Source organism: Palaemon carinicauda, chromosome 38 (assembly GCF_036898095.1).
Source record: "Palaemon carinicauda isolate YSFRI2023 chromosome 38, ASM3689809v2, whole genome shotgun sequence".
In the NCBI taxonomy this organism is placed as follows: Eukaryota; Metazoa; Arthropoda; class Malacostraca; order Decapoda; family Palaemonidae; genus Palaemon; species Palaemon carinicauda.
Genome location: NC_090762.1, coordinates 36,290,989 through 36,314,841, shown reverse-complemented (window position 1 = coordinate 36,314,841; position 23,853 = coordinate 36,290,989). Strand labels below are relative to the sequence as shown.

Here is a 23,853-nt window from a genome sequence, read left to right as displayed (position 1 = left end):
TTTTGATGAGGTCCTTTAGTATGGGTTGCAACCCTTCATACTTCAGCTCCTAGGAGTCGCTCAGCATCCTATGAGGATCGCGAGGCTCAGTAAGGAAGACGTACTTAAAAAGGCAGAGTAATTGTTCAAGTCGACTTCCTTACCAGGTACTTATTTATTTTATGTTTGTTATTTTGAATAACTGCTAAAATGAAATACAAAATACTTAGCTCTTAAATGTAAACATATAATGCTGGTCTCTACCCACCCCCCTGGGTGTGAATCAGCTTATATGATCACCGGCTAAGTTTAATATTGAAAAATGTTATTTTCATTAGTAAAATAAATTTTTGAATATACTTACCCGGTGATCATATATTAAAGGACCCTCCCTTCCTCCCCAATAGAGACCCAGTGGACCGAGGAGAAAATTGGTTCTGTGTTTACTTGGAGTACTTGAGTACCTGCTCGACAGATGGCGCTGTTGATGTACACCCCCTACCTGTATAGCGATCGCTGGCGTATTTTGTCCTTAGGTTTTTCTGTCGGGCAGCAGAGCTGACAGCTTATATTATCACCGGGTAAGTATATTCAAAAATTTATTTTACTAATGAAAATAACATATTATTATTATTATTATTATTATTATTATTATTATTATTATTATTATTACTTACTAAGCTACAATCCTTGTTGGAAACCAGGATGCTATAAGTCCAGGGGCTCCATTGGGGAAAATATCCCAGTGAGGAAAAGAAACACGGAAAAGTGAAATATTTTATGAAAAGTAACATTAGAATAAATATCTCCTATATAGACTATAAAAACTTAGGATAGAATAGTTTGCCTGAGTGTACCCTCAAGCAAGAGAACTCTAACCCAAGATAGTGGAAGACCATGGTACAGAAGCTATGGCACTACCAAAGAATAGAGAACGATGGTTTGATTTTGGAGTCTCCTTCTCCTAGAAGAGCTGCTTACCATAGCCAAAGAATCTCTTCTACCCCTACCAAGAGGAAAGGGGCCACTGAACAATTACAGTGCAGTAACCGCTTGGATGAAGAAGAATTGTTTGGCAATCTCAGTGTTGTCAGGTGTATGAGCACAGAGGAGAATTTGTAAAGAATAGGCCAGACTATTCGGTGAATGTGTAGGCAAAGGGAATATGAACCGTAACCAGAGAGAAGGATCCAATGTAATACTGTCTAGCCAGTCAAAAGACCCCATAACTCTCTAGCGATAGTATCACAACTGGTGGCTAGTGCCCTGCCAATCTACTACAGTACATAGACTTTAGTTACAATGAAATTTCTTGATTTGTGTTCATGACTTCAATAGCCTTAAAGTGTGTTCAATTCCTTTAAAAGTAATTGTAACTAACTTTTTATGTTGATTTCAGATTACTAAGATTGGAAATATAGTTCATCTGACAGAAGGATTAGATTTCAAGGTTTTGGCAGGATCTGCAAGTTTCTTATTAGCAACTCTGCAGATTGGTAAGCATATGCTGCTGTAATTAGCAGATTGCAATTTAATTCTTTTGTTCCGTTATGATTATTAAGTGTGTATAGGTTTTTTTTTTTGTGCTGTATATTAAATTAGTAAAAGATTTTCCATCATACAGACATGAAGGAATACTGGTAGATTGACTTAAAATTTTAAGGTTAAAAACTATTATCAGAGTATATTTAAGAAGAGCATGTGAGACTATGGTAACTAAATGGTTAATTTCATTTACAGTAACATCTTAGAGAAATAGACATTGCTATAGATAGTACATAGAGCCATTTCAGTTTATTTACATGGCCATAAGGATTAGTTATGGTAATTGGATTGAATGTCTTTGTTTTGGAGTAATACATTTCAGGTATTTGGTTATAGTTAACTAATGTTATTGAGTTCTACACGTGCATAGGATGATGTTTTGTGGACTCGACGAAAGCCATGTAGTCTTAACATGATATGGTATTTTTCAATAGTTATGGTGGGATGAAGGAAGTGATACGTATTGTAATGTTTTAATGATGTATTAAATACTAGCTAATTAATTAATCTAAGTTGCTAATAGTATGAAAATTTGAAGAAATCAAGTGAAGTTGGTACAAAGTGTTTGGAGTCTTCTTGAAAAGTGTGGCCTGTTGTGAGATAAGTTATAGTTAGTTGAAAGTCTTTATTGTAAGCATTTTTTGTTTGGCATTCTAGTAATTTGTTTTAGTTGGTCAGAGTTTATATAATTCTGACCAATTGTCACTAATGTTTATAACTACATGAAACCATCTCAATTGATAAGGTCCCAGTTGCCTAAGAGCTTCTATTTAAAGATAACTTCCCCATTACATTCTCCACTCATAAATCATGGCATTTAGGAAAAAAGGGTTTGGTATGTCAGCACTTAGTGGTATGAGGTGTTGGCTTTGATAAACCATCACCTAACTGTATTTAATGCAATTTACTTTGCAGGAATGCATTTTTAGTTTGTCTTTAAGAATATTTTCCTGGTTTTCTTTGTAAGTATTTTATGTCATGTGTTAATTCTCCATATATTTATATAGTTTCGGTTTTTTAGGGTTGTTTACTGGTTTTTCTTTTGACTTTCTGGCTGCAGTCTTATAAGCTTCATGATACATGTATTGCAGTTTTTCTTTAATGAAAGACTTATCCAGTGTTTATACATTATGAGGTCTTATCTGGCCAGGGCTTTTGCTGTTATGTATAACAATTTGCAGTCTTTTAAATGAGAAGCCTCAGTTTAGAAGTAAGGTGGCATATTCTCATTTTGAAAGTAGTAATCTGCAATGGTGTATTTCTTGTCTTTACCAAGCTCAGAAAGGCCTTTTAACTGTTGTAGTAATAATATTTGTGTGTTTTGCATGCATAGCAACTGTTCCTTCCAGCCTTGGGTACTGATTTTCCCAATTTCTTTTTACAATAGAAGCCTCTGAACTATATCCAAAAGTTTGGTATCCAAAGAAAATATTCAAGTTCTCGCTCCTCTTAATAATGCTACAGTAGTTCTATCCATCACAAGAAATGGCTTTACTATAAACAAATTATGTATCTTATGTTATCTCTCCTGACCTGTCTCTCCTCTGTAATTGCAAATTATGGGATCAATGATCAGTTTGGGGGAAAAGGTGCTGCTCTCCCCCTAATTCTTATAAAGTTTTGAATTCTGTGTCTTGCAATCTCTTCTAGCTAGCGTCTGTAGAGTATAAAAATTGTTTTGGCTGTGCTAAGGTTTTGAAACCTATTGATATCGAGATCACCACCTGTTGAGATACAACAGCTAGAGAATTATTGGGTCCTTTGCATGCCCAGACACTACTACATTGGACCCCTCTCTCTGGTCACGGGTTAATTTTCCTTTTCCTGCACGTACACAGAATAGTCTGCCCTAATTTTTACACTTTCTCCTCTGTCCTTGTATACTTGACAATACCAAGATTTCCAAACAATTCTTCTACACTGAGGAGATTAACTACTGAACTATAATAGTTCAGTTGCTATTTTCATCTTTATAAGGGCAGAAGAGACTCTTTACCTATGGTAAGTAGTTCTTCTTAGATGACACTCCAAAATCTAACCATTGTTCTCTAGTTTTGGGTAATGCCATAGCCTCTGTACCATGGTCATCCATTGTCTTGGGTTAGAGTTCTCTTGCTTGAGGGTACACTCGGGCACACACTTTTATCTTATTTTTTTCTTTCCTCTTGTTTTTTTTATAATGGTGTGTTGGGCAGGCCTAAAAGAAGGACCATGGATGTTTGGTGGTTTATCAAGAGGTTGTCTTTTCCTTGTCAGTTTCTTTACCTTTTAAAAACCATCCTTACTGTCCTTCCTTTCACTTGGTGTATGAATTCCACTATGTTGACCAGTTTTTTAGACTTGCTTATAGTCTATGGGTTTTATCAATCATTATTTTATTTCTGTATATATGGTTTTTATTATCATTATTGTTAAGTTAGTTTTTAAGTATGATGAATCTTTTTTATTGCCATTAATCTTTATCCTGTTTGGAGACATTGAGCGAAATCCAGGACCAGTACGTCCTAGATTTTGTCAATGTCATCTACTGTATTGTAATATTCGTGATCTGCATGCAAATATTCAAGACCTTACAGTTGCTTCCAGACAGTGTGATATTCTGTTGTGCTCAGAAACTTTCATTTTCAATTTGAGGCACTCATCTGAGCTCCATAAATCTGGTTTAAGAAAGCCAATAATTGTGAAACAGGATCTTCATTCCATTAGTGGAGACTGAGGATCCTGTCCCAGACATGTCATGCTCACGTAAGAATTATATAAAATATCAAGTAGACTGGAATGGCAGTTTAAATGATCATTTTGGCTTTAATTAGTAACCATCAGTGTTTAGCCTGTTATTCCTTTGAATAAGAATCTAGTCAACATAGTTGATAGGCACATTCCTTCTTGTGTGCTAAGGTACCAAGTGATAGACAAACCCTAGTTCATTGATGATTGTAGACGTTCTTATTTGAAGAAGTAGATACTCTATCTTGGGAAGGATAACAGATCAGATTTCACTTGGAATAACTATACTCAGCTTATAACTTTTGGTCAGTTTGTTTCAACTGGAAAGGAATACAATTTGACCATAAAAGAAACCCTTTTTGATACAACCCATGAACACAAATGTTGGGATACCCTTAAATCTGCACTCTTTGGTGTGGATGCAACAGTTCCTCCATTATTTAAACCAAATGGCTCATTCACTGCCCAAAGAAAAAGGCAACCCTTTTGGCTGGTGTGTTTGACAGTAAGCCAAGTAATGAGAGACTTGATCTTCCTCATTCTTGTTTTCATGAGGATAAACTAACTAGTTAAGCTTTATAATCTTGTGAAATTAAGGTGCTCTTGGTGGACCTTGATGCTTGTGGTGATGTAGACCCAAATGGTACAGTATTGTTTTTTATAAAGACTGCCGATTTCTTAACTCCTAAGTTATGTTATGTTGCACAAGTTAGCAAGAAGAGGTTCTTATAGCACATGATGAAGAATTGGTATGGTATGTTACACCATTATGTAAATACATTTGTGGGAGCTCAAGTCCAGCTGATTACTGCCCAATTTCCATAACTCCCATATTATCTAAAGTTTTTGAACATCTTTTGGCAAAACGTCTAAATATGTTTGCTGAAGTTAATCATCTGCTCCCTAGTTTGCAATTTGGTTTTGTAAAGCCCTTGAAGCATGTGGTGCCATTCTTACAATCTCCAATGATGTACAGAAATCCCTTGATTGTGGTCAGGAAGTTCGTATGATTAGGTTTGATTTAAGTGCTGCCTTTATTGTTGTTATTACTAGCTAAGCTACAATCCTAGTTAGAAAAGCAGGATGCTGTAAGCCCAAGGGCTCAGTAAGGAAAGGAAATAAGGAAAAACTACAAGAGACGTTTAAGAACAATATTGAAATAAATCTTTCATATATAAACTATAAAAACTTGAAAATAACAAGAGGATAAAAACTTCAAAATAATGAGAGTAAGCGAAACAAGATAGGATAGTTTGCCCAAGTGTACCCTCATGCAAGAGATCTCTAACCCAAGACAGTGGAAGACCATGGTACAGAGGCTATGGCACTGCCCAAGACTAGAGAACAATGGTTTGATTTTGGATGGTCCTTATCCTAGAAGAGCTGCTTGCCATAGCTGAAGAGTCTCTTCTACCCTTACCAAGAGGAAAATAGCCACTGATCAATTACAGTGCAGTCATTAACCTCTTGAGAGGAGAAGAATTTTTTTGTAATTTCAGTATTGTCAAGTGTATGAGGAAAGAGGAGAATGTGTAAAGTATAGGCAGACTATTCTGTGTATGTGTCAGCAAAGATGAAATGAGCCGTAATCAGAGAGAGGGATCCAATGTAGTAGTGTCTGGCGAGTCAAAGGACCCAATAACTCTCTAGCTGTAGTATCTTATTGGGCAGCTAGTACCTTGTCCAATCTACTACCTGACCGTGTTAATCATGAGGCCCTTGTTTTCAAATTCACAGTTGGGAGTAGATGGGTCTTTTCTTAGCATTTTTATTGAATTTTTAAGTACTAGATTGCAAAGAGTTGTTGTTGATGGGTACCATCGTGAGTAGAGGCATGAGTTATCTGATGTTCCTCGGGGTGGTGTTCCTCAGGGTAGTGTTTTTGGCCCATTATTTATCACATTATATACACATGACATGTGGTTTGGCCTAGAAAACAAATTCATTGTATATGTAGATAATGCTACTCTCTTTGCATCAATTCCATCTCCTGAATGTAGATCTGGTGTTGCTGAATCCCTTAATAGACATCTAGCTAGAATTAGGGCATAGTACAAGTTATGGGGTTTGAAGTTGAATCGTAACAAAACTCAAAGTATGATTGTAAGTAGGTCAAGGACAGTGGCTCCTTAATATCAGGATCTTAGCATTGATAATGTTTCTTTAACTATGAATGGCTTACAATTTTAAGTGTGATTTTTAACAGTAAATTTACTTTTGAGAACATTAGGTGTGTGTCTTCTTCAGTTGTACAAAAAAATTGGCATGTTGAGAAAGTCCTGAAAGATTTTTGTTTATCAATCTATTTTGAAGAAGTGTTTTAATTCTTTTCATTTCACCTTGTTTTGAGTATTGTTCCCCTGTCTGGTCTTCAGCTGCTGATTCTCAGCTTAATTTGTTGGAAAGGAACTTACAATCTATTAAATTTCTTATTCCTGATCTAGATATTAATCTCTGGCACCGTTATTAAATTAGTTCATTATGCATGTTGCATAATATTTTTCAATATTAAACTTACCCGATAATCATGTAGCTGTCAACTCCGTTGCCCGACAGAATTCTACGGAAGGGATACGCCAGCGATCGCTATACAAGAGGGGGGTGTACTCACAAGCGCCACCTGTGGCCAGGTACTGCAGTACTTCTTGTTGACACCACTTCAATTTTTCCTCTGTCGTGCTTCCGGCAAGACGTTCATGGATACGCTTATAATTTTGGAGTCTTGTTCACGGTTTTTGGTGAAGTATTGCTCTAAGATTTCAGCTTTTGCTATTCAGGAAGTTTTCTTATTAGCTTAGCTAACTTTTGGAATTAATTTGATTAATTATGGTGACGAAGAGAGTATGAACTCTCTTTCACCTTTAAATGGCCGACCCTTCCCTTAGACGGAAGTGTTGGTGTCTAAGAGAGTATAGACTCTCTTTCTTAATTTTGCACACAAAAGTTATAGATTTATTTTATATCTCTCCGCCTTTTATAGGCCTCTTCGATTAACTTCCTTTTATTATAAACTTATTAAAATTAATTTTTATATTTGTTTATATTCGACCTTTCCTAATAGTAGGCGGTCTTTTCTTGGTACCGAAGTTAATTAACATTGAGCCCGTCATTTCGGTTTTACCTGTTAACATATTATGCTATTTTAATGTTTTTGAAAGAATTTCTTTGATAGTCTCGTACTGTTTTCAAAGTTGAACTAACGTTTTGTTTTGTCTCTGCAGTTGTTGACGTTCAGAACGTTCAACTTGCGCTCTATCGTTACGATAGAGAGAGAATTTTCACGGTGTCACGTTGCAGTAAGAGTAACCGTGTCTAGAGTTTTGTTCATTCTTTCTTAACTTAATGGTTTTAATTCTAATAAAGGAACTTTTCATTTTGGGAAATATTTCAGTTTTTTCCTTTAACAATAATATGTTTTAACGATATATATGATTGGGCTCTTCTCTCAGGTTCTAAGTCAAGAGAGAGAGAGAGAGAGAGAGAGATAGAGACGGAGGGAGAAAGAGGAGGATAAACGTTTCGTTCAAGCGAGTAACGTTGTTATCGTTTTTGCTCTTCTCCCTAGTCTCTTTAGGGGAAGAAGGTAAACGTTTCTAGAGTTTTTTCTTGTTCTCAAGCTTTATGCGGTGAGAGATTTTAAACGTAGTTTATTTGATCTAGTGTTTAGTCTCTTTCCAGCCACTGAATTATTTATCTTTCATTAGATTTTTCTGTTACATTGTAATTCTGTTTTCGCAATTACTAACTTTTGAGAAAGGATAGAATTGCGTGTTTCAGGTACAAACCACTTAAAGTTTCGAGTTCAGTGAAATAAGTGCAAACAGAAAATCAAAAGTGATAAGTGATTAGCGCAAAGTGTGTCAGTGTTGTGCGTAAGGGTACTTCTGTGCGTGCCAGTCGTCCTCCCAGTCCGGGACCTCTTGCAAGCTCCCAAGCCCAGGGGAGAAGCAATGTCGAAGGGCAAAAGGGTTCGGCAGGCCTTGATCGGCGCACAGAAGTATCCTCGGTGGTTGTGGGCGTGTCTTACAGAGACCGTCACTCCCACCCGCAGACGATTGAGCCCTTATTTTGCTCGTCTGCAGAAGAAATTTCGGGGAGAAAACGCTGGTCTCAGGTCTCAAGACCTCTTAAACGTAAAGTCCAGACCTATGCCAGACGTACGAAGTTAGAGTTCAACAACCCGGATGCAGTCATTGGGTTAGCTCTGACTCTCCTCAGTCATCAGGTGACTGCACACCTCCTAAGAGAGGTAAGGCGATGCCTCAACAGACCTCATCTTCTATTAAGGCTTTGCCTCAACAGACCTTATCGTCTGTTGATCCCAAGACGACTTTGCTGCAGTCCATGCAGTCGCAGCTTGCGGTCTTAATGCGTGAGTTTCAGGCTGAGAAGGTTACACCTCCTCCTGCGAACGCTCCGCCTCTCCGCAGTCCAGTCTGCCAGGCGTACGAAGTTGAGGTTCCTCAGGCTACCTTACCGCGTTCTGAGTTGCCAGTTACCAGCGGTGTGCAGCAACCTCCGCCTCCTCCTGCGAGAGCTCCGCCTCACCGCAGTCCAGTCTGCCAGGCGTACGAAGTTGAGGTTCCTCAGGCTACCTTACCGCGTTCTGAGTTGCCAGTTACCAGCGTTGTGCAGCAACCTTAACCTTCCTTAAGGCAACCTCAGCAATGGGAGCAGGAGTCTTATGCCTTACTTCCTCCGCTTCCGCTTGCGGTTCCACCAGCGAGGCAACAATCTCTTGAGGTACGACAACCTCTTCCATCAATGAGGCAGCCACCTCAGTACTCGCTGCAGTACCTCAACTCTCGCAGCTCACACCTCAGGAACCTTAACTCGTTCCTCAGTAACCTGCTACTGCGCATCCGCAATCCTTACAGCAAGCGCAACTCTTGAGGCAGCAACCTCATGCTATGAGTCAGCCACCTCAACGCATGCATCTGCCACTTTTTCCTCAACTTGAGCTTCTTCCCATTCAACTTGGGAATAACAAATGACAATAATAACACCTCATTACTTTCATAACTTGCATTTGTAATCATATACATGTATGCCTACACAAACATTATGATAATGGAGGTTATTTGTATTACTTATATAAAAATATATATGTATTCCTTGCAATATATTTTTAACAAATCGCAAAATATGGCAAAAATATCTTCTAAACAAAAATGAATCATGAGTTATGAATGTAAGGTAATATTATGTTGATTTTAAACCCCATGCAAGCATGCATGTAGTAATGCAGTGTTGCCAACAGGGCGAGTTTCCCTTTCCTGAGGTGAAGTAGATTATAGTACATTTAGTGTAGCTTAATTCTACGATTATCATGCCGGCTATCAAATTCATCAACAAAACAGTCTAAATCAATTCCCTCGGCACGTGCACTTTCAATGGACGGTAATGCGATATTACTCACTCCAGCACTGGTCATGGAATTTCTGAGAAATGTTACACGCCATGCAACACGCTCTGCTTACCTTACAGCATGCTCTACATACAGCATGCTCTGCATACAGCATGCTCTGCATACAACATGCTCTGCATACCTTACCGCATGCTTCTCAGTCACACATCTTTGGTTGTTGCCAACTCACTAGACTGTCAAGCAGTTTCATAACGTTGCCTTCTAGTCTGCTGCTTTTGCACCAGTGAAACCCTCACTGAGAGAACTTAGCTTTTCTCGGATATGGTCCCTGTAGATGAGAAAGTGCTTTTCTCCCTCCTTCTGATATTCCCTTGAGGACTCTGTCATTTGGAGAGGAGCCTTTAGCTGCGTAGCCTCCTATGGACTTTTATTTAAGCATAACATGCTCCCAGGGAAGGTAATGGTTCCACTTCAGTCGCTAACCCCGTCTGTTACCACACCTGCTCCCATAGACCTTGAGCTGTGTTGCAAGACATGCAGTCCTAGCTTAGTCCTTGTTAGAGGATTTTTTTGTTTACGGAGTCAGTGTGTCACTGGGAAGACGTTCAACAACCAGCAGAAGTGACTTGTTGTGACGCAGTGCGGCAACCTCAGCAACCCGATAAGGAGTTGTCTGTACGACCCAGACAGTCTAGACAGCTTCGGGTTGTCACTGTACTTCCTCGCTTCCCCATGGTTGACAGTTCACAGACTGTGCAGCAGTACCATGATTTTGTGTCCGGCTCCGTCAGACGACTGGCTTTTAAGAGCTCCCACAAGTCGTCGCTGTCTGGAGATTCTCAGATGGACTATGGATTTGACCAAGGAACTGGGCCTCCTGGTCAATTTTGAGGAGTCTCAGCTCGTCCCATCCCAGACCATTGTCTCCCTGGGTATGGATCTTCAGAGTCGAGCTTTTCGGGCTTTTCCGTCGGCCCCAAGGATCTTCCAAGCCCTAGAATGCATCCAGAGCATGCTGAGAAGGAACCGATGCTCAGTCAGGTAGTGGATGAGTCTAACAGGGACACTTTCATCGCTGGCCCTGTTCATCGTGTTAGGGAGACTCCACCTCCCCCCCCCTTCAGTATCATCTAGCTGCTCACTGGATAAAGGACATGACGCTAGAGACGGTCTCAGTTCCTGTTTCCGAAGAGAGGAGGTCTTCTCTCGCGTGGTGTAAGAACAGCTTTCTTCGCAAGGAAGTCTATCTTTGGCTGTTCAGAAACCCGACCGCCTTCTCCTCTCGGACGCATCAGACACGGGCTGGGGTGCGACTTTGGACGGACAGGAATGCTCGGGAACATGGAATCAGGAACAAAGGACACTTCACATCAATTGCAAGGAGTTGTTGGCGGTTCTTCTGGCCTTGATAAACTTCAAGTCCCTCCAGCTTAACAAAGTGGTGGAGGTGGACTCTGACAACACCACAGCCCTGGCTTACATCTTCAAGCAGGGAGGGACTCTTTCGTGAAGTTGTTCTAGATCGCAAGGGACCTCCTCATCTGGTCTAAAGATCGAAAGCTCACGCTGGTAACGAGGTTCATTCAGGGCGGTATGAATGTCATGGCAGATCACCTCAGCCGGAAGGGTCAGGTCATCCCCACAGAGTGGACCCTTCACAAGAATGTTTGCAGCAGACTTTGGGCCCTGTGGGGTCAGCCAACCATAGATCTGTTCGCTACCTCGATAACCTAGAGACTCCTGTTGTATTGTTCTCCGATTCCAGACCCAGCAGCAGTTCACGTGGATGCTTTTCTGCTGGATTGGTTCCATCTCGACCTGTATGCATTCCCGCCGTTCAAGATTGTCAACAGGGTACTTCAGAAGTTCTCCTCTCGCAAAGGGACACGGCTGACGTTGGTTGGCTCCGCTCTGGCCCGCGAGAGAATGGTTCTTAGAGGTACTGCAATGGCTGGTCGACTTTCCCAGGACTCTTCCTCTAGGAGTGAACCTTCTACGTCTACCTCACGTAAAGAAGGTACACCCAAACCTCCACGCTCTTCGTCTGACTGCCTTCAGACTTTCGAAAGACTCTCAAGAGCTAGGGGCTTTTCGAAGGAGGCAGCCAGAGCGATTGCCAAAGCAAGGAGAACATCCACTCTCAGAATCTATCAGTCTCAAGGGGAAGTCTTCCGTAGCTGGTACAAGACCAATGCAGTTTCCTCAACCTGTACCACTGTAACCCAGATTGCTGACTTCCTGTTATATCTAAGGAAAGTAAGATCCCTTTCAGCTCCTACGATCAAGGGTTACAGAAGTATGTTGGCAGCGGTTTTCCGCCACAGAGGCTTGGATCTTTCCACCAACAAAGATCTACAGGACCTCCCTAGGTCTTTTGAGACCTCAAAGGAACGTCGGTTGTCCACTCCAGGCTGGAATCTAGACGTGGTCCTAAGGTTCCTTATGTCATCAAGATTTGAACCTCTCCAATCAGCCTCTTTTTAGGACCTCACATTAAAAACTCTTTTCCTCGTGTGCTTGACAACAGCTAAAAGAGTAAGTGAGATCCACACCTTCAGCAGGATCATTGTTTTCACATCTGAAACGGCTACATGTTCCTTGCAGCTCGGTTTTTGCTAAACGAGCTTCCTTCACGTCCTTGGCCTAAGTCGTTCGAGATCCCAAGCCTGTCCAACTTGGTGGGGAATGAACTGGAGAGAGTACTTTGCCCAGTTAGAGCTCTTAGGTACTATCTAAAAAGGTCTTAACCTTTACGAGGACAATCAGAAGCCTTATGGTGTGCTATCAAGAAACCTTCTTTTCCAAGTTCTAAGAACTCAGTTTCTTACTATTCAGGCTTCTGATTAGGGAAGCACATTCTCATCTGAAGGAAGAAGACCTTGCTTTGCTGAAGGTAAGGACACATGAAGTGAGAGCTGTGGCTACTTCAGTGGCCTTCAAACAGAGCCATTCTCTGCAGAGTGTTATGGATGCAACCTATTGGAGAAGCAAGTCAGTGTTCGCATCATTCTATCTCAAAGATGTCCAGTCTCTTTACGAGTACTGCTACACCCTGGGACCATTCGTAGCAACGAATGCAGTAGTAGGCGAGGGCTCAGCCACTACATTCCCATAATCCCATAACCTTTTAACCTTTCTCTTGAATACTTTTTATGGGTTGTACGGTCGGCTAAGAAGCCTTCCACATCCTTGTTGATTTGGCGGGTGGTCAATTCTTTCTTGAGAAGCGCCGAGGTTAAAGGTTGTGATGAGGTCCTTTAGTATGGGTTGCAGCCCTTGATACTTCAGCACCTTAGAGTTGTTCAGCCTCCTAAGAGGAACGCTGCGCTCAGTAAGGAAGACGAACTTATTTAAGGCAGAGTAATGGCTCAAGTCGACTTCCTTACCAGGTACTTGTAATTTCATTGTTATTTTGAATAACTGATAATATGAAATACGGGATACTTAGCTTCTTGATATACATGTACACTGGTTTTCACCCACCTCCCTGGGTGTGAATCAGCTACATGATTATCGGGTAAGTTTAATATTGAAAAATGTTATTTTCATTAGTAAAATAAATTTTTGAATATACTTACCCGATAATCATGATTTAATTGACCCACCCTTCCTCCCCATAGAACCAGTGGACCGAGGAAAAATTGAAGTGGTGTCAACAAGAAGTACTGCAGTACCTGGCCACAGGTGGCGCTTGTGAGTACACCCCCCTCTTGTATAGCGATCGCTGGCGTATCCCTTCCGTAGAATTCTGTCGGGCAACGGAGTTGACAGCTACATGATTATCGGGTAAGTATATTCAAAAATTTATTTTACTAATGAAAATAACATTTTTCATAATACTGACCATCCTTTTTATTCAGATCATCCCGGACAGTACCATCGTGTTCGTAATACTAGGTATGCTGTTAAATCTAATAGTTATGCCTTCTCCATCATAAGGCTCAATACTACACAGTGTTTTAGAAGTTTTATTCCAGCTGTTACCAAGTTGTTGAATGATCTTCCTTATTGGGTAGTTGAATTGGTAAAACTTCAAAAGTTCAAATTTGCAGAAATTTTTTAAAAGTTGTTACTGTTCTTAAATTATTTCATTTTAGTGGTTCATTACTTCTTATATTGTTTATTTCTTTTGCTCACTAGGGTAATTTTCCCTGTTGGAGCCCTGCATCTCCAACTAGGGTTGTAGCTTAGCTAGTGATCATAATAAGAGTAATAATGGGATTTTTCGTCACTGAATAAGGAATTAGTCCAACTTTTTCTAGTAGACCCAATCAGACATATAAAAAATGTTTTTATAGGCCTTTCACTTTTGATTCTGGACAGGAAAAGAGTTGTATCAGCATTTTGAAGGCTCTGCTTCCAGTAGATAATTTATATAGGTATTAAATTTTTACTTTGTTTTGAATATGCTTTTGACATGTAATAAAGATAAAGGATATGTTGGTGAATTTCAGGTAATTTTTGTAGTTGGCCATTCAACAAGTAACACATATCCCACATACATTGAAAATTGATTTATTCATATTAAGAGTTGAACATGCTAGAAGCTTTTTGCAGAAGTTCAAGTAATGACCATGTGATTAAGCTGGCGGAGATGATTACCATTTTGAAACAGACAAAAAAAAAATAAATGACCAATGACATGAAGCTGGTAAATCACTGCATTGGCTTTATGAAAATATCATGGCACATATATTTTTGTATACTGTAAATGAACCATACATATTTGAAAGGTTTGGTTATACATATTTGTCATAGAAATCTTGAATAAAATAGTTATTAATTGAGTTAGGCTTTTGAATAAGGTTACAAGGGCTACTGTTGTGTAGTGTTAGTGCACCCATAAAAAATATTTCTTAAATACCATCCATTACTGGGCAAGGGCAAGTAGAATAATATACACATAGTTATTATTTGAACTTTTCTAAGTATTTTATACCAAACATTCAGGGCAAAGAATGTTGGTGATGGTAATATTTTTTAAGTTATCAAGATATATTCAGTACTGTACTGTACACATGTTTAATATACAAATACCTAGTCAAAACTTTGCATTTTTAAATCTTCATCGTTAACAGAATGAAAAATTTTCAGGTGGTGTTGGTGGCGTAGCAGCTCTTGCAAATGTCCTTGGTGAAGAAGTCTGTGAGTTGCACAGACACTTCAGGGATGGAAATTTAAGTTGTGCAGTTGATCTTCAGAAAAAGCTTATTGCTCCAAACTCTGCGGTGAGTGTATCTTCTCACTACCAACTTATTTTAGATCTTGTGTGTTGATTTGAAAACCAATGGTACAGTATGATAGGTCTATGATGGTTACTATTTACATTTTTTTAAATACTTATATTAATAATACATGTTTATATGGTAAGAGGGAAATAATAGATGTGAAGAATTTGTAAAGAATTTGATATTTATTCATAACTATGTATGCAGAAATACTTCATCTTTAGTAGTGACAAAGAACAGGAAATTGGTACTGAAGATATAAAATTCTACTTGATACAAATAATGAGATTCATAGAGGACGGTTAAAAATAGTCAATCCTCAAAATGATGTCGTAGCCACCAACTTTAAATCATTACTCTATGATGTTTTGATCAGAAGCCAATCATAGTTTCTTTTTGTTTTTGAAGTGCCCTGGTATTAGTTGCTTTTTTGTTCTCTAAATGACCTGGCATTACTTGCTTTTTGTTCTTGAAGAGCCCTGGTATTAGTTGCTTTTTTGTTCTTGAAGTACCCTGGCATTAGTTGCTTTTTTGTTCTTGAAGTGCCCTGGCATTAGTTGCTTTTTTGTTCTTGAAGTGCCCTGGCATTAGTTGCTTTTTTGTTCTTGAAGAGCCCTGGCATTAGTTGCTTTTTTGTTCTTGAAGAGCCCTGGTATTAGTTGCTTTTTTGTTCTTGAAGTGCCCTGGCATTAGCTGCTTTTTTGTTCGTGAAGTGCCCTGGCATTAGTTGCTTTTTTGTTCTTGAAGTACCCTGTTATTAGTTGCTTTTTTGTTCTTGAAGTGCCCTGGTATTAGTTGCTTTTTTGTTCTTGAAGTGTCCTGGTATTAGTTGCTTTTCTGTTCTTGAAGTGCCCTGGCATTAGTTGCTTTTTTGTTCTTGAAGTGCCCTGGTATTAGTTGCTTTTTTGTTCTTGAAGAGCCCTGGCATTAGTTGCTTTTTTGTTCTTGAAGTGCCCTGGCATTAGTTGCTTTTTTGTTCTTGAAGAGCCCTGGCATTAGTTGCTTTTTTGTTCTTGAAGAGCCCTGGCATTAGTTGCTTTTTTGTTCTTGAAGTGTCCTGGCATTAGTTGCTTTTTTGTTCTTGAAGTGCCCTAGTATTATTTGCTTTTTTGTTCTTGAAGTGCCCTGGCATTAGTTGCTTTTTTTGTTCTTGAAGAGCCCTGGCATTAGTTGCTTTTTTGTTCTTGAAGTGCCCTGGCATTAGTTGCTTTTTTGTTCTTGAAGAGGCCTGGCATTAGTTGCTTTTTTGTTCTTGAAGTGCACTGGCATTAGTTTCTTTTTTGTTCTTGAAGAGCCCTGGCATTAGTTGCTTTTTTGTTCTTGAAGTGGCCTGGCATTAGTTGCTTTTTTGTTCTTGAAGTGCCCTGGCATTAGTTGCTTTTTTGTTCTTGAAGTGGCCTGACATTAGTTGCTTTTTTGTTCTTGAAGTGCCCTGGCATTAGTTGCTTTTTTGTTCTTGAAGTGCCCTGGCATTAGTTGCTTTTTTGTTCTTGAAGTGCCCTGGTATTAGTTGCTTTTTTGTTCTTGAAGTGCCCTGGTATTAGTTGCTTTTATGTTCTTGAAGAGCCCTGGCATTAGTTGCTTTTTTGTTCTTGAAGTGGCCTGGCATTAGTTGCTTTTTTGTTCTTGAAGTGTCCTGGCGTTAGTTGCTTTTTTGTTCTTGAAGTGCCCTGGCATTAGTTGCGTTTTTGTTCTTGAAGTGCCCTGGTATTAGTTGCTTTTTTGTTCTTGAAGTGCCCTGGTATTAGTTGCTTTTTTGTTCTCTAAATGCCCTGGCATTATTTGCTTTTTGTTCTTGAAGAGCCCTGGCATTAGTTGCTTTTTTTGTTCTTGAAGTGCCCTGGTATTAGTTGCTTTTTTGTTCTCTAAATGCCCTGGCATTACTTGCTTTTTTTTTCTTGAAGAGCCCTGGCATTAGTTGCTTTTTTGTTCTTGAAGTGCCGTGGTATTAGTTGCTTTTCTGTTCTCTAAATGCCCTGGCATTATTTGCTTTTTGTTCTTGAAGAGCCCTGGCATTAGTTGCTTTTTTGTTCTTGAAGTGCCCTGGTATTATTTGCTTTTTTTTGTTCTCTAAATGCCCTGGCATTACTTGCTTTTTTTTCTTGAGCCCTGGCATTAGTTGCTTTTTTGTTCTTGAAGTGCCCTGGCATTAGTTGCTTTTTTGATCTTGAAGAGCCCTGGCATTAGTTGCTTTTTTGTTCTTGGAGTGCCCCGGCATTAGTTGCTTTTTTGTTCTTGAAGTGCCCTGGTATTAGTTGCTTTTTTGTTCTTGAAGTGCCCTGGCATTAGTTGCTTTTTTGTTCTTGAAGTGCCCTGGCATTAGTTGCTTTTGAAGTGCCCTGGTATTAGTTGTTTTTTTGTTCTCTAATGCCCGGGCATTACTTGCTTTTTGTTCTTGAAGAGCCCTGGCATTAGTTGCTTTTTTGTTCTTGAAGAGCCCTGGTATTAGTTGCTTTTTTGTTCTCTAAATGCCCTGGCATTACTTGCTTTTTTTTCTTGAAGAGGCCTGGCATTAGTTGCTTTTTTTTTCTCTAAATGCCCTGGCATTACTTGCTTTTTTTTTTTCTTGAAGAGCCCTTGCAATAGTTGCTTTTTTGTTCTTGAAGTGCCCTGGTATTACTTCCTTTTTTGTTCTCTAAATGCCCTGGCATTACTTGCTTTTTGTTCTTGAAGAGCCCTGGCATTAGTTGCTTTTTTGTTCTTGAAGTGCCCTGGTATTAGTTGCTTTTTTATTCTCTAAATGCCTTAGCATTACTTGCTTTTTCTTCTTGAAGAGCCCTGGCATTAGTTGCTTTTTTTTTCTTGAAGTGCCCTGGCATTAGTTGCTTTTTTGTTCTTGAAGAGGCCTGGCATTAGTTGCTTTTTTGTTCTTGAAGTGCCCTGGTATTATTTGCTTTTTTGTTCTCTAAATGCCCTGGCATTACTTGCTTTTTTTTTCTTGAAGAGCCCTGGCATTAGTTGCTTTTTTGTTCTTGAAGTGCCGTGGTATTATTTGCTTTTTTGTTCTCTAAATGCCCTGGCATTAGTTGCTTTTTGTTCTTGAAGAGCCCTGGCATTAGTTGCTTTTTTGTTCTCTAAATGCCCTGGCATTAGTTGCTTTTTTATTCTCTAAATGCCCTGGCATTACTTGCTTTTTTTTTTTTTTTTTTTTTTTTTTTTTTTTTTTGAAGAGCCCTGGCATTACTTGCTTTTTTTTCTTGAAGAGCCCTGGCATTAGTTGCTTTTTTGTTCTTGAAGTGCCCTGGTATTATTTGCTTTTTTGTTCTCTAAATGCCCTGGCATTAGTTGCTTTTTGTTCTTGAAGAGCCCTGCCATTAGTTGCTTTTTTGTTCTTGAAGTCCCCTGGTATTAGTTGCTTTTTTGTTCTCTAAATGCCCTGGCATTACTTGCTTTTTGTTCTTGAAGTGTCCTGGCATTAGTTGCTTTTTTGTTCTTGAAGTGCCCTGGTATTAGTTGTTTTTTTGTTCTCTAAATGCCCTGGCATTAGTTGCTTTTTTGTTCTTGAAGTGCCCTGGCATTAGTTGCTTTTTTGTTCTTGAAGTGCCCTGGTATTAGTTGCTGTATTGTTCTCTAAATGCCCTGGCATTACTTGCTGTATTGTTCTCTAAATGCCCTGGCATTACTTGCTTTTTGTTCTTGAAGAGCCCTGGCATTAGTTGCCTTTTGTTCTTGAAGTGCCCTGGCATTAGTTGCTTTTATATTCTCTTAAGTGGTCTCCTTCAGAAGGAAGACTATTTATAGGTAGTAGGTTGCCAGGGCACAAGCCACCCATTCAGATTCTACCTCTAGAGAGTTATGGGGTCCTTTGACTGGCCGGACAGTACTGCATTGGATCCTCCTCTCTGGTTATGGTTCATTTTCACTTTCCCTACACATTACACCGAATAGTTTAGCCTATTCTTTACACATTCTCCTCTGTCCTTATACACCTGACAACACTGAGATTACCAAACAATTCTTCGTCACCCAAGGGGTTACTGCAATGTAATTGTTCAGTGGCCACCTTCCTCTAGGTAAGGGTAGAAGAGAAACTTTAGCTATGATAAGCAGCTCTTCTAGGAGAAGGACACTTCAAAATTAAACCAATGTTCTCTAGTCTTGGGTAGTGCCATAACCTTTGTACCATGTTAAAGTTTTTATAGTTTATATAGATTTTATTTATTTTGATTTTGTTACTGTTCTTAAAATATTTTATTTCCTTGTTTCCTTTCCTCACTGAGCTATATTTCCTGCTTTTCTAACTAGGGTTGAAGCTTAACAAGTAAGAATAAAGATGATAATAATAATACTCCAATAGTCCTGGTTTTCACAGCTGAACCTATTTAAAAAAAAAAATTATCCTTATCAATAGCAGCAAAGGATAATTTGGTTGGGATCTTGATCAGCAGTAGCATTTCTTAAGCTGCCAAGTAGTGTTTTGGTCAGCCTCAGCATTTTTTCAAGATTATTGGCGATTTCGGTTAGTCGTTTTACCAGCACTACTAATACGTGGTTTCCATATTTAATAACAGCTAATAGTTTCTAAGTAACAGCAAAAACCCTTCAAGCAGAATAGTGTATTGGTCAAAACATCTCTTCTGTACAATCACTTCAAAAAGATTGGATTCTTGGTGCAAAGACGAGTGTTGTTTTGGTCAGAGGAAGTAGTTAAGCTGATTGGCATCACTTTTTACAGGTAAACTCTCTTATAATCAGCCACATCACTTCCTCAAACTCCTAGACAATTTGTGCAGCAGTAGCTACATCTACTGTTCTTGAAGTGTTGAAGGCTTGCAACTTTTCAAGTGGTTTGTTTGTTTGCTTAGTAGCAGTAGCAATTTTTCAAGCTGTTATGGCATCTTTATCAAGACCAAAAGTAGTACTTTCTCAATCAGATTGGAATCTTGGTCAAGCAGGTCTTATAGTGTGTTGATGTCTTGGTTTAAATATGCAGTCATTTGTTTGGCTAGCATCAGCATCAGCATCAGTATCAGCAACTCCTTTATGGGGATCTGCCCAAGAGAAACAACAGCAGTAGTGTCCCTCAAGCTGGTCAATGTTTTGTGGTCTAAGAGTGGCTGCCAGCTATTTTGGTCAACAACAGTATCTCTTCCAACTGGTTGGGACAAAAGTTATACTAGCAACGCTTCATACTAATTACCATACTGTATTGTTTAGTAACATTTCCTAAAGTTGTTTGTATCCTGGTCAGCAAAAGTGCAGTATTCTTCAAGCACATTGCTCACTTGATCAGTAATACAGTAGTATTGCCCACCTCAAGCTGATTAGCATCATGGTCAGCAGTAGACCCAGGTCTTCAAGTTAAATGAGAGCAGTAAACTTTTTGTTTTGGTAGTTTGGTCAGTAGCATTAGCATTCCAAGCTGTTTGGTGACTTGATCAGCAGCACCACCACCATCTCAGTCAGTTAACCTGATTTAGCTAGTAGTAATACCAAAACTGCTTCAACCTGGTTTGAATTAGTATCACTTCAAGCACGTTTGCAGTTTGGTCTGCTGCGTTAATACTTTCAAGTGGAGTAGCATCTTGGTCAACAGCAGTTGTAGTATCTCCTTAGTCTGGTTGGAGTTTTAGTCAACAGCATGGATCAGCTATTTTGGTCAGCAGATTTGGCTGTACTGTATATTGAGGTGGCCAACATTTTTGTCAGCAGTAGCATCTTTTCAACCAAGTAATACTTTCTCAAGCTGGATTAGTATCTTGATTAACAGCAACAGTGATATTAAGCTGTTCCATTTTTTGGTCAAAAGCTGCCAGCTCCTCAAGCTGGTTGGCATCTTGGCCAATAGCAGCAATCAGCTATTCTGGTCTGCTGTTCCTTGAGGTGGCCAACCTCTTTTTCAGCAGTAGTATCTTTTCAAGCAGGTCAGTTGGTTAGTAAGTCTGTTTCATGTCTTGGTGAGGAGATGCAGTCATTTCAAACTGTTTAGCGTCAAAATCAGCAGATCCTCTATGTGGATAGTGGCTGCAAATAAAGATACGGCTCCCCTTCCAGTCTTGGTTAACATCATCTACCTGCTTTTTTTGGTCAACAACATGACAATCACATCTTCAAACTGAGTAGATTATTGGTTTGTAGCACAACCTAAAAAACATTGATGTCACCAGTAACACTTCCTAAAAGTGTTCATGGGTCCCTGATCAGGTTAGCTAGTTGTTAATTAATGCAGCATGGTGACTATCAGCAACAGTACCAGTCCCCTAAGCTATTTGGCATCTTGATCCCCAGTAGTAGGAGCATTATCTTTTCAAGCTGTTTGGTGGTTATGTCAGAAGTAGGAGGACCTCAAGCTGTTTGGTGTAATGGTCTACATCAGCAGTAGCTCTCGAAGCCGATTGCTGACTAGGTCAGCAGTAGTACTAGAACCTCTTCAAGCTAATAAAATACTTTTTCAGTATCATTTGAAGCTTCTTAAACTGGCTAGCATAATTGAGGAACTGGTGATACTTTTACTAACAAACAGCAGTAGTAACAGTTTCAAAAAGTGGTTGGGTGCCCTAGGAGCTGCAGATTTAGATCATTATTGTCATCTTTAGCCATCGCAAAAGGAGCTGCCGCTAAAGATCATTGGTATCGTTTTTAACTACCACAAAATGAGCAGCAATTGAAGATCACTAGTGTTGTCTTAAACTACCTTAAAAGGAGCAGCAGCTTTAGATCATTGGTGTCGTCTTTAACCAGTTCCAAGGAGCAGAGCTGAGGATTACTAGTATCATCTTTAACCACCTCAAAAGGAGCAGCAGCTGAAGAACACTGATGTTATCTTTAACCAGCTTAAAAAGGAGTAGCAGCTGAAGATCACTGATGTTGTCTTTAACCACCTGTAAAGGAGCAGCAGCTGAAGAATACTGGTGTCATCTTTAACCATTTCAAAAAGACCGGTAGCTGAAGATCACCGATGTTGTCTTTTACCACCTCAAAAAGGAGCAGTAGCTGAAGATCACCGGCGTCTTTAACCACCTCAAAAGGAGTAGCAGCTGAAGACCACAGGTGTTTTATTTAACCACCTCAAAAAGGAGCAGCTGCTGAGGATCCTTGTAGTTACCTTTAACCATCTCAAGCTGATTTAACTATATTGTTTTCAAGCTGCCGAACTTCTTTGGTCAGTAAGGACTAACATCTTATGCTGTTTGTGTGTTTTGGGCTATGTAAACAAGCAGCTTTGCATACTGATGAATAGTCTTTATCAGCAGTATCTGCTATTCTTTGAGATGGCTAGCATCTTTATAAGCAGGTCATTTGTTTTGGTTAGCATCTATAACACTTCATGCTGATTCAGCAGGTTTTATGTTTGAGATCTTGGTCAGCAGATGCAGTGATCTTGGATTGTTTGTCAGAGCAACAGCAACTCCTCTACATGAATGGTGTTTTATCAACCTTATCCAATCTGATAGGTATCTTTGTCAACAGAAGAAGCCCTTCAAAGCTGATTGGTATTGTCTTGGTTAATAGCAGCAACTCATCAGTCTAGTTGGTGGCTTGATCAGCCGTAAGTAAAACAACTTTGAAGGTTTCTTGTTCATCAGCAGTTGCAAGTCATCAATCTGAGTTTTACTCAGTAGCAGCATCACTTTAAAAAGTTAGCATTTTGGCCAGCAGAAGCTGTATTTCCTCAAGCTGTTAGGAATGTTTGGCGGTAAAAGCAGCTTGTGCTAGATAGGTAGAGGAAGCGGCATCAAGGAGATTTATGTTTTGGTCAGGGAGCAGTGATAGTAGCATCTTGATCCAAAGCAATTGCTATCTTGATCAGCTTCACTAGCTCCATAAAGTGGATGGTTTCTAGGTCAACAGCAACAGCAGGATCTTTCTGTACAGTATTATCAAGTGGTATTACGTCTTGTGATACCATTCTTCCTCTTGTTCAACAGCTTATTTTCTTATCAAAGAAAATTTTAAACTTTTAAAGACAGCAGTAAAAGTTAACAAAGGCACTTGAATCTATGTAAATTAGTTTAATGGGGAAATATTATCATCACAAACATATGTAACACGACTGCATAATCTTGGCTGTACTATGAATATATGTAGAAGCGTTTCTCATATATTTATCTAATATATATTTTTACATTAATCTTGTCATAAATAAGGACCATACAATTTTAAGTAAATTTTACTTAAAAATTAAGTTTTAATATTTTTGTATGCAGGTGACCAAGGATTTTGGAATTGCTGGCTTGAAAAAAGTTATGGAATGGAAAGGATTTTATGGAGGGCCAACAAGATCCCCTTTGCAACCCATGCCTGATACTGAAATAGAAAAATTGCGTACAGTGTTCAGTAGCACTGGTTATCTGTAAATTAATAACAAACTAGTAAATTGCAAATTGTGATAAAAATGTGAATAAATATTTTTTAATGTGGCTTTTGTTTTAAAACCCTTCTTTTTACTCATTATCATAGTTGAGTTTTGGTTTTTGTAGAGGTTGATTGAGCCAGTGACTAGATATTTCTCATTTATTTTTAACATAAACTTTTATGAATACTTTCCTAGCAGTTATATATACATAGCTAATAATCTCTATTTCGGCAGAATTTTTCTAAACGTGGCAACCGCCTTGTGATGGTTGGGTTGTAACACCCGTTAAAGGGTGGTAGGAGGAATCATTCCCGTTTTCTGTTCTTCAGTTCATCTCTGCCGGCCGGATCGACAACACGTTGGTCCGTCATTAAGAGTTTTTCTTCGCTTTCCCTGCTCGGTGTACCAGTCTGCTTTTTGGTGAAGTACTCTGATTTGGGGTTTTGGCGATCGTGTTTTTTGTTATCTCTTAGCTTATTTTCTGTTTTCATTATGAGTGAAAAAAGTCATTACCGTGTCTGTGCGAATGAGGAATGTAAGGTGAGACTACCGAAAATGGCGGTAGACCCTCACACCGTGTGTTTGAATTGTAGGGGTTTTGTTTGTGCCTTTAATAATACGTGCGGGGAATGTAAAGTTTTGGATGAGAAAGATTGGTTGATTATGAAGCGCTATGTGCGTAAACTAGAGCTCGATAGAGTTAGGAGAGC

General features: G+C 39.2%; 1 protein-coding gene across 1 annotated transcript in view; it reads left to right on the top strand.

Annotated features, from left to right (window-relative positions):
• LOC137630546 (4-hydroxy-2-oxoglutarate aldolase, mitochondrial-like) overlaps positions 1–23,207 on the top strand; it is a 48,326-nt gene extending 25,119 nt beyond the window's left edge. Inside the window, exons 6-8 of the mRNA XM_068362062.1 lie at positions 1,379–1,475; positions 14,714–14,847; positions 22,995–23,207. Of these exons, the coding sequence (XP_068218163.1) occupies positions 1,379–1,475; positions 14,714–14,847; positions 22,995–23,144 (381 nt within the window). The 3' untranslated portion in view covers positions 23,145–23,207. The remainder of the gene's footprint in view (positions 1–1,378; positions 1,476–14,713; positions 14,848–22,994) is intronic.
• The last annotated feature ends 646 nt before the right edge of the window (positions 23,208–23,853 follow it).